The following is an 11,258-nucleotide window of genomic DNA, read 5'->3' on the forward strand; positions in this document are numbered from 1 at the left end:
GGAAAGCTTAAAAAACCTACTTGACAGATAAAGTATAGGCTTTTGCTTTTGTTACAGCTACCCCGTGATCAGCTGTTAATTTCTATAAGGACTTTGAAATTAAGAAAAATCTTTCACAAAACCCATCAAAATTTTTCATTATTTCCTTAATCTAATAATAGCATTTATACTCTTAACCCCTCTGTTTTTTAATCTACTTCTAAATGAGATTTGAGAGCTTTTTTCTTCTTTAAAGTCCTTCAACCTGACGATAAAATTTGAGCACCTTTATTTGCCTTAGCATGAGAAACTATATGACTTGTGTGTGGTGTTTTTCCTGTGGACCTACTAGTTATGTTAAGAGTCCAAGAGTTACCTTCTTGCAGAGAACTGCAAAGCTAGTTAGATTTTTTTTTTTTTACAAAAAGGCAAAGTAAAAGAGAAGTCTAAATGATTTATAAGGAATTTTTAGAGAAACAATAGCTCTGTTTATAGTCATGCTTTTTTTAGCTCAAATATTTGAGAAGGACAGATAGTTTTAAAGATTCAAGGTCTGTGGTTGCTGTGAAGGGCAGAGAAAGGTCTGCCTGTAATAGTCATATTTATAGCAGAACCTGCCTGAAGACCTGGAATTTTATGTGTTAGATATCTAAGTAAGGGTCAGGGGTAGCTTCAAAATCTTGTACCATGTTTCTGTCATGTGTGCATTGAAATGTATGTATGATGAGGTGTGACAAAGTGCTCTGAAGATTGTGGTCTGGTGGGAGTGTGCACACCTTATGTACAATGGTAATCTAATTACAGCCTTTTCATGCTTCTCCACCTCCACTTCCTAAAATTGGAAAAAGCTCATATTGCCCCTACTACTGTGCAGAAAACGAGTCTCTGGACTGTTTTTAGCAAAACCTTTCTGTTTCTTTGATCAAGACACTGGAAATGTTCCTTGTTGAGCAGAGCCTTAGCATGTTGCTCAGCAGACTTGTTTGTTTGATCATGTTATGGTGAAGAATGGAAATACGATTGAGCACTGAAGTGAGTGCTTGAACCTTGACTTTTCAGCAAAGAATAAAGTACAGATTTGCATGGGGACTTTGCTTACTTCGTCCTTATTTCAGATGCTGTTTGCAGTATTATTTAAAGGAGAGATAACTAGGATTACCATTGCTTGCAATGAGATTCAGGGATAATCAAACTTGGCATAATAAATTACCAAGATAAGATGGATAATGAAAGAATGTGAAATGCTGAAGATAGGTTTGTGCTTCTCAACAGCATTCAGTGTGACTTTTGTAATTATTAACTAAACCTTAAAGCCTGAGGTAGTCCTTATTCAAATCCTTTTTCAGATTCTCTCCTTACAACAGCTTCTGTCTCTTCACATTTCCACAATGAGGGAGATGAAGGCAACAGATCCACTCCATTCATCCACAGAGATGAGTGAAGGGAAGGAGAAGTTAAGACTGAAACGAGAGGTCGGCCTGATTAGCAGCGTGTCATTAATTGCAGGTACCATGATAGGCTCGGGGATCTTTATGTCCCCTGAGTGGGTACTACATCACATGGGGAACCCTGCCAGCAGCCTGCTGATCTGGGCAGCATGTGGTCTGCTGGCCATGTTTGGAGCCTTGTCGTACGCTGAGCTTGGAACAATAATTAAAGAGTCTGGAGGAGACTATATTTACATTTTGAGGATTTTTGGTTCCTTTCCTGCTTTCATTTTTGCCTACACTTCTGTCATCCTGGTGAGACCAGCTGGTTTGGCAGCTGTGTGTCTGAGCTTTGCTGAGTACGCCATTGCGCCGTTCTACCCAGGCTGCTCATCTCCGCAGGTTGCTGTCAAATGTACAGCTGCTGCCTGCATCCTGATTTTAACTATCATCAACAGTCTCAATGTGAGGCTGGCAACATCTGTTATGAACATTTTTACAGCTGCCAAACTCTTGGCTTTGTTGGTGATCGTGGTGGGTGGGTTGGTGCTGCTTGCCAACGGACAAACTCAGAGTTTTCAGAATGGTTTTCAAGGCACGACTGCAGGTTTTGGGGCAGTTGGAGTGGCGTTTTACCAGGGACTCTGGTCCTATGATGGATGGAACAACCTAAATTATGTAACTGAGGAACTGAAGAAGCCTGAGGTGAGTGAGTGAGCAAGCAAGCTGGGTTTTACCTACTTAATCCTGCTGTAAATATGTTTGATTCTATCTGTGATTGTGTTAAGAATGGTAATCAAGGGATTTATAGTGAGGGTGGTGAGACACTGACACAAGAGATGTTGTGGATGCCCCATCCCCAGAAGTGTTCAAAGACAGCTTTTGTGGGGCTTTGAGCAACCTGGTGTAGTGGAAGGAACTCCTACTCATTGCATGGAAGTTAGAACTAGATAATCTTTAAGGTCCCTTCCAATGCAAACCATCTTATGGTCCTATAAAAGTCCTAAATTAACCCATTGACTGGAAAGAAATTATTAAGCAGCACTTGAATGCTCTGGGGATGAAGTTTTTTCTTAGCGTTTAGAGGATCTCACAGTAGACACCTAGATTTATTCAGAAAAACACTCATTGCTATAATCCATAAACAACATGTATTTTTTGAAAGACTTGATCCATAATTTGTACTTTGGAAAACTACTTTATCTCTCCCTGTTGCATTGAGGGGCAACTTCAGAGCAAGCCAAGCCTCACTGGAAAGGGAATCTAACTCTGTGAATGATCCCTGCTTTTAAACATCCGTATTTTAGCATTTTGCAGTCCATGCTATAGGCACTGAAGTAGCTCACCTGCATCTCACATCACTTTCTCTGCGCCATGTTACCCATTTTCACAGATCAAACACTGCAGCAGTGAACAACTCTTATTTTGCAAGAGTTGTGTGAGTGCAGGGTTTATAGAGTGTGCTTTGTACCAGTGCAGCACACAAGATCCTACAGATTAAATGCAAATACAATTAAATATTAACCTAAATGGCAGCAAAGATCCCAGGGCCACTCTCTCCCACTGGATTGTGAGCACTGATATTCAGGCCCTTCCAGAGTGGGGAAGGGATATAGCAGTAGAAATTGCTATATCTTGTCCTGTGTTGAGAATGGGGAATGCAAAAATTGATATTTCAGGTTCTTGGATGCATAGTTGACATTTCCCAATATTTTCAGTTGCATAAGACACTATGATTTTATTGAGTCTTAAAATGATCCTGTGGTGTTCTAAGACACAATCCTGCCACTAAGAAAAAATAAATATTTCCTTCCTAGAGTAAATCCCCTTTAAGATTTTGAGATCAAACCCTTGTTTTGATGTAAACTGTAGAATAGTTAAATGTGATGCAATACACTGGAACTTTGTCCATGGCAGTGAGGCATTTATGGGAAGATTCAGCACACCAGGAGACATAACATACTAATAATGAATATATCAGTATAAAATAATCAAGAAGTATGCAAAAGCCATCTTGGACAGCTACAAACTAAAATATTTTAAATAAGATTTAGTGGGTACTTTTTGTTTGATTTATTTTGGTTGGTTGGTTGTGGGGTTTTTTAGACTAACTTTGGAACTGTACAAGACTGGTGTGAAAGCTGCCATGTGAATCTGGATCTATGTCTTATTCTGAGGAAAAGTTTAGGGAGTGGAAAAATTTGAATGAGAGACGTGGGTGGTGGCAAAACCAAACCAAACAAAAAAAGCACAGTGCTGCACCTAACACTGCTGTCATCCCTTTTCTAGGTGACCCTTCCCAGAGCTCTGATGATTGCCATTCCTTTGGTTACATGCCTGTATGTGCTGGTAAATGTGAGCTACTTGGCAGCCATGACTCCCTCTGAGCTGCTGTCTTCAGGAGCTGTGGCCGTCACCTGGGGGTGAGCTCTGATGGGGCAACATGGGCAACACAGCCCTGAGAAACACTGGTTCTCTCCTGACTTTCAGGAGATTTAAATGTTATTCCCAGAGGGAATGGCAGCACTGCACTGGTCAGGCCAGGGGGACCTGTCAGGCCATGTTACAGAGAAGAGAGTGACAAAGATGTTCAGAGGGCAGAAGCACATTGCTGTCTGAGAGAGCTGGGACTCTACAGCCTGGAGGAGAGAAAGCTCCAGGGAGACCTTACAACACTTTCCAGTGCCTAAAGGGGCTATAAAAAAGCTGGAATGGAAGTTTTTACAAGGGCATGTAAAAGTAGGACAAGCAGGAATGGCTTCAATTGAAAGAGGGTAGGTTTAGCTTAGACATAAGGAAGAAATTATTTTACTGTGAGAGTAGTGAGGCACAGGCACAGGTTGCCTAGAGAAGCTGTGGATGCCCCATCCCTGGAAACATTCAAGTTGAGGTTGGAGGGGGCTTTGAGCAACCTGGTCTAGTGGAAGGTGTCCCTGCCCATGGCAGGGGCTTGGAAGAGGATGATCTTCATGGTCCATTCCAAACTGTTCTATGATTCTATAAATCTGTGGTTCTTTGAGGTGAAGGCTGAACAGCTCCTTCTGGCCACGGTCTCCAAGGTGCATTTAGGCTGCCAAGATGGCACATTCCTTACTCCTCATTCCCTTTGTTTGCACCTGGAACCTGTAACTCCCCCAAGTCATGTTTTGCCTCATGGAAAGTGTCCATAAAGGAGACATGAAGATCACACCAGCAGCATCTCCCCACAGGCACTGGGAGTACAGTGAGGGTACACATCCAGACTTCAGGATTGATAAATGGTGCACATTTTTGATATTTCCAGGGAAATGAGGAGGGCAATGTGCTGCCCTGCTTATGCAGTGTGTTGGGAGTGAGACAGGAGTCAACCAGCTGAATCCTGTCTACTTGGCACCTGGAATTTAGAGCAGACCTGAGTCTTTTGTCTCAGTTTCTCCATCTGTGGGGAACTGGAAAATGGCATTGATCTCAACAACACCTTTGAGAGCTGTTATACACAGGTTGGCTTGCCTTTCATAACTTCAGTTGGCTTGTGTTTTCCCAGACCTGCACAGAAACAATTTCTACCTTTCATCAACCTGAAGTATTTGGTGGCATTAAACAGTTTCTGTACAAGACAAGGAATTTAGGAAGAGAAGGAAGGGACCATCATGAGAGGTATAGACACCATCAATGGTCTTCCACCAGAACATCCAGCCTTAGTTTAAATATTTCCAAAGACACAGAATCCCTGATAGCCCTAAATGAGTTGTCTGGCAGAAATGATGACACAGTGTATCCACAGATTATGTACTGCTCTTCCTAAAAAGTCAGCAGCACCGTCTGTGTGCATTTCACAAGATCTCCTATTTGAAGATCTGACTGAGCTCTTGCTGGATGTATTCTCTAATAGCCTTTCACATCATTATGAGTAGGAGCTTTTAAAGGTCTAGTGCTTTGTTTGAGCATGTCACAAAGCCTCACTAAGCTGCAGTGTCATGAACTTTCCTGCACTTCCTTTCCCATCATTCCTAATTAACAAGTTATTTGTGAGCTTCTTCCTTTGTAACACATCTCCTTTTCCTGCCTGATTAACCTTTTCACCCAAGAGTGAATTCAGGAAGAAATATTGTGACAGGAAAGCTGGGCACTCAAAGGCTGGGGAACAGGTAGGGAGCCAGTCTGAGGAGGAAGTGAAGGTTGTGGCTCACAAGTAAGACATTCAGCTATTCAGGCCATTAAGAAAGAATGAGAGGAGTATAAAGAAACCAGAGGAGGACATTTAAATTTATTTATTTAATTTATTTATTCCCTATATAAGAGGAAAACTGCCCGAAAGAAACGTTGTTCAGTGCTGAGAGGTGCAGCCACAAAAGGAGTTCAGGAAACTTCCTGGTGTTTCTTTGATGACAGTGATTAAACAGCAACCACAGGTTTCAGTTTGTTTGAAATAAAGTGATCTAAAAAAACATTTGAGTTTTTGATTTTGCCAATTAGATAAACAGTGTTTGTGTATGTGATAATTACCCCAAACACCATCATTTATTACTCAGTTAATACTCTTAATGCTGCTTCATTCTAGAAGACAATCTTCATTTTTAGGTGAGAAAATTATCATTCCTTCCAAATGTTTATCTTGAACTCTGTGACTCTGCTACTGCAAAACAGAAATTTCTGAACATGTTGTAGTTCCAAACATCTGGAATTCAAACAATTTTTTTGGCTTAAGTCAGATTCACAGAAGAACAGTAATAGGTGCATGTGGGATTGAAGGGTTAAAATCCTATGCCTATTCAGGAAGAGGTTGTAATGCAGAATATTTCTTCCAGTGTGATGGGAACAGTTTTTCTGTGATTTCTGAGCTAATATTATTGGTTGTGTTTGCAGTATCTTCAGGCATTTTTCCACAGCATCAGTACATAAAAAGGTGGTTTTGCCTGTTGTGACCTCTTTGTACACCATTGTAGTGTGGACAGAATATATAGCAGGAAGAAAAGCTGTCAGACAAGACAAACTTACTGGTCACTAATATTATGGGAATTGCAAGAAGACTTTAAATTTTTAGAAAGACTTTGGAAAAAGATTCTGTATAATACAGAAATAATGGAGGGATGTAACCTGTCTGGTTCTACAGTAAGTATTCAATAAATCTGGAACTGCATCTTATGCTGTGAACTCTTTCCCACCTCAGGGACAAAGTCCTGGGCAGCTGGGCATGGCTCATCTCCCTGTCGGTGGCCCTGTCTACGTTTGGTTCATCCAACGGCACGTTCTTCAGCGGAGGCCGCGTGTGCTACATTGCTGCCAGGGAGGGCCATATGGTAAGCACAAAGAAAGGGGTCTGGCTTGCTTTGAGCAACTTCACCCTCTTGTGACACTAAAGCAGAGATGGGAACACTGTGTATGTTCAGCTGGCAGAGTGATAGCTCTTCAAGGGGTTTGTTCCTTGCTCATTAATCCCCATCTCTTGCAAACGTAAGGTGTATGTTGTCTCTGGTCTTCTTCAATCAGGCACTTCCAAAAGCATATTCATAAGAACTTCTTCACATCTAGCCTAAATTCTAAGAACAGCTTTGAAATTAACCACTCAAATATTGCTGCATTAGAGCACCAGTCACAGGCTGTGGGGTGACCCAGTCAATATATCTGCCAGGAAAGGAGAACCTGGCCATGCTTGTGTGTTTGCTTGCACTGGGCAGGTAGCCCAGCACCCTCCAGCTGCCTTTGCAGCTGGTATACTGACTACACAGATTGGTCTCAGGGGTGATCCAGTCTTCACATGGGTAGTCCAGCTTAGATGCAGCATAGGATATCTCTGCTCTTCAAGCTTCATAGCAATTACAAGGTGACACGCAGCCTTAATCTCTCCTATCTTGGGTTTATCATTGGTTTTGTTAAGTAGGCCAGATCTGGTGACTCAGTGGAAGTCAGGCTGTTGTAGCTCCCTCCTCCCTCATCCAACCAATAAGTCCAGTAGCCACACACAGAGCCAAATACAGGTATCAAACATATTTATATACAGCTATACATACATATATATCTGTATATATACATGCAGAGCCAGCAGGGAACATAGAGGTCCACATATAGACTTACCTGGGGCTCACACAAACACCAGCACTAACAACACCAAGGGCCTTTCATTTTCTCTGTGTGGCTGATCAGGGGTCTCTTAGTGAGAAATACATATAAAACATATGTACAGTGTGGGTCCTTCCAACAGCTGGGCTCAGATACGCAGGACCTGGATCCCAGTCTCCCCAGTTGCTGGTATCTGGGCAAACAAGCCCCCAAGGTTGCTGTCACATCCCAGCTGCTGATGCAGACCCCCTCACTCACAGGTACACCTCCACACACACTTAATCACACTGCACCACAAAGAGGAGAAAAAGGCTGAATTGTTCTCTGTTTTGAGCAGTCCTCTTGTGTTCCTCCTGAATCTCTCTGCTTTTTTTGGTCCTTCCCACCCACAATGTCTGGCATTTCAGTCCTCAGGTGTGAAGGCATTGAAACAGGTTGCACAGAGAGGTTGTGGATGCTCAGTCTCTGGAAGTTTGAGGTCAGGCTTGATGGGGCTCTGAGCAGTCTGGTCTAGTGAAAGCTGTCCCCTCCCTACAGAAGGACGTTGGAATTAGATGATCTTTAAGGTCCTTTTCAAACAAAATAATTCTATCAATCTATGATTCCACACCAGCTCCACTCCTGGTTCATAGCAGGGAATCTTTTATCCATATGAACAACCAGGTTGGTGGAAATGACTGGACTGGTGGTTGCTGGTTTTGATGATTTCTGGTTTTGGTGGTTGCTGGTTTTGGTGGTTACTGGTTCCTCAACTTCTGTCTCTGAGGATAGTGCCTGCTCTATCATGCAAAGCTTTGTGCTGAGAAGTGCACAGATGGTCTGAATCTGACCGTACCAGACTATGAGCTGAATGCTTATGCCATTTCTCAGACATTCATCTCTAGCAAAGGTTCTTGCATTATATTTTGGTTGTGAATTAAAAATAAAATAAAATAAAATTTTAAAAGCAGCCTTTCTCATTAGACTTTGCCAATGAAACAAACAATAAAGAGGCTACTAATCCTGAAGGAAATCCTGGTTTAATTTGTATTCACGTAAATGTTTCAGGAATAGTCCTTGTCTCATTTTCCAGTTATCCCAAGAGAAGTCAAGTCCCAGAGAGACGTGACAGAGGGCAGACAGAGGGCAGAGGCCTGTGGCAAAGGTCCTGATGGTGGTCAGGAAAGCTCTAATTTGACTAATTCTGTCACATCAGTAGTTTGAAAACCTCATTTTGCCTGCTCAAAATATTTGATATTAAACCAGTGAGACACAATCAAAGTACTCTTGAAGGGGTTTCCTGTATTTACACTCCTTGGAGTTGGGCTGGCTTTATATGACACTTATTTGCTGATTATGAGTGGCTCTGGCTGCAGGCAAAGCTCCCACCTGCAGCTGAGGAGGATGAGTAAGGACCTCTGAGTCCATGAAATGATGATACAGGGCTTTGCTTTGTTTTTCAGCCAGACATTCTGTCCATGGTTCATGTGCGACGCCTCACACCCTCCCCTGCTCTACTCTTTACGTCTGCCATGTCTTTAATAATGATAATATCAGGAAGCTTCACCAGCATCGTGAACTTTTTCAGGTATGTGTGTGTAGGGTTTCTCTTTGCATCCCCTGTGCTCCTGGGTTTTACATTGTTTATAAGTAGTTTCTTGCATGATCTTTTTGAGCCTGGGCTATTGCTTTCTAACCAATACTGGGGAGAGGAGGAGGGAAGAAAGAAAAAGAAATTGGGAACCTTTGCAATGCATGAATGCTCCTGTCACTAGAGACTTAAATGAATGTGATTCATCCCCATTGAATCAGTAATGTTCAGGTAATTCTAAAGTTCTCATTGTTTGTGCTAGAAAGAAAATTAATGAAAGAACTACTACATTTATATCAATATTCACTTTTTAAATTGGAGATATGAACATCTGGGATTTGCAAGGTAGGACTGACATTCCTGGATGATCTCACCCCAAGTTTAATGCTGTCTGATTTTTTTTCTTTTCTTTGAGTTTTATGGCATGGCTTTTCTATGGAATGACTATTTCTGGGCTTCTGTATTTAAAAATCAAGAAACCAGAACTGCCAAGATCTTACAAGGTAAAATAATAACATAAAACCCTCAAATATTTTCCTATATTGTTCAAAAGACTAAGAGAACATTTAGAGAAAAGAGTGAGCACTGGTGGCTTACAGATTCAATGTGGTTGTTCTTCCTTTTTTAATGTCAAGTTTTTTGTCAGCAAAGCCAACAAGGGGTGAGACAGTGTGAACATACAGGCATAAGTCAAGGTTGAATTCTCTATCTTGATAAGCTAATAATGCCCTACCTACCTCCTCACTATGAAAATATGTCTACCATATCCTTTTTTTTCTAAAAGATTTAAGTGGTAAATGAAGGATGATTCTGATCATTGCAATCACCTGTTTATGCTTGCAGATTTTGAGCACACTCCTTGGAGGGTAGCCCAGGTGTAAGAACCTTGCAGAGGGAAAAATAACTTAGGTGGAGTGCCCCAAGTTCTTTGAGATGACATAGGGACAGGTTTGTTCCCCACAAAACAGATAAAAGGAGGGAAATCAAGAGTCATGTGTTCTTCTCCTGATGCCATGAGTGAGCTGATCTTCAGTGCTTCCTCAGTGACTGAGGATTACTAATGAATGCACAAGCCACCCTCCTTTAAGGAAGGGTGGCTTCAAATTGAAGTTTAAATGCTTTCTGACCAGGCTTACAGAACCTGCTGCTGAGATTGCCTGTCCACCTGTCTGCCAACACATGGATAAAACTTTTTGTGCAAGGGTGCTAAGGTACAGTTGATTTGGATACAATTGCTCTGTGTTTTGTCTACAGCTTGGCTTTTAGATGCAAGAGTAGACCTGGCACTAAACCCAGTAGTTTGCATCTTCAGGTCTAGGAGGGCAGGAAACACTAGGGCTTAAGGTGTGATATGGTGGTGTAGCTCTTGCAAGGATATTCAGCTTTGGAGTGGAGTAGGCTGGGTGGGAAACAGGATGTCTGGATTAATTGGTATTATTTCTAGGTAATACCTCAGGTTGCAGAAAGGTTTAATCTAAAAAGCCTTCTGCAGAAGTTCCAGGGTTGTCCAGACATACAGAGGCCCAGAATTGCATGAGTATTTATGCTGATGTTTTGCTTTCACAGGTCCCAATTATCATCCCCGTAATTGTGCTGATGGCAGCTGTGTACCTGGTGTTAGCTCCCATCATTGATCAACCCCAAATAGAGATCCTCTACATCATCCTGTTCATTTTCAGTGGCATCATTTTTTATTTCCCACTGGTTCACTTTAAGTACCACCCTCGCTTCTTACAGAGAGTCACTTTACACCTCCAGTTGTTGCTGGAAGTTGCTCCAACTACCAGGGATGCAAACTGAGATAACATCCTTCCTTCACGTGGCTGCCTGCACCTCATGGTTTTCCCCTTGGTTTTCAAGGCTCAGAAAATATTCTTCTGTAAAGAGCAATGAGTAGAATGTGAGTGACAGTAAGTGTCCAAGTGAGATGGACCACAGCTATGATTTCTCATGTTTCCTTAAAATTCTGGGGACATGTTTTTCTTCTTTTCAGCTTTGCCTTGGCATTACATAGAGATTCCAAAGGAATATGTGCTTTTGTATTTTGCATCCCAAAAAGGGCTGTTTCTCAGGTTCTTACCTCTTACTTCATGCAGATAGACAATGAAATATTATTCACATAGCAGGCTGAGTCCCATAGCCATTCCTGGCAATGCCTTTGATTACTTACACCTGGTTATGCCCACTGTGACTGCAGAGCTTCTCAAATCAATAATGCAAGGGCTCACCATGGTCACAAGAAA

The 11,258-nt window shown here is 41.9% G+C and overlaps 1 protein-coding gene across 1 annotated transcript; it reads left to right on the plus strand.

Moving 5' to 3' along the window:
- Positions 1–1,367: 1,367 nt before the first annotated feature.
- LOC110467985 (b(0,+)-type amino acid transporter 1) lies at positions 1,368–10,815 on the plus strand. The gene is made up of 6 exons (XM_021525461.2): positions 1,368–2,111; positions 3,696–3,829; positions 6,556–6,685; positions 8,888–9,012; positions 9,431–9,518; positions 10,582–10,815. Exons 1-6 carry the CDS (start codon positions 1,368–1,370, stop codon positions 10,813–10,815), a joined length of 1,455 nt encoding a protein of 484 aa, XP_021381136.2.
- The last annotated feature ends 443 nt before the right edge of the window (positions 10,816–11,258 follow it).

This window comes from Lonchura striata, chromosome 3 (assembly GCF_046129695.1).
Source record: "Lonchura striata isolate bLonStr1 chromosome 3, bLonStr1.mat, whole genome shotgun sequence".
NCBI classification, from domain to species: Eukaryota; Metazoa; Chordata; class Aves; order Passeriformes; family Estrildidae; genus Lonchura; species Lonchura striata.

What these genes read in the sequence shown, in the direction of transcription:
- LOC110467985 (XM_021525461.2), top strand. Translation starts at nt 1,368, where the DNA reads ATGAGGGAGATGAAGGCAACAGATCCACTCCATTCATCCACAGAGATG. An exon ending in CTGCCAGGGAGGGCCATATG is followed by an intron (nt 6,686 to 8,887) that starts GTAAGCACAAAG and finishes TTTGTTTTTCAG; the next exon opens with CCAGACATTCTGTCCATGGT. An exon ending in AGCATCGTGAACTTTTTCAG is followed by an intron (nt 9,013 to 9,430) that starts GTATGTGTGTGT and finishes CTTTTCTTTGAG; the next exon opens with TTTTATGGCATGGCTTTTCT.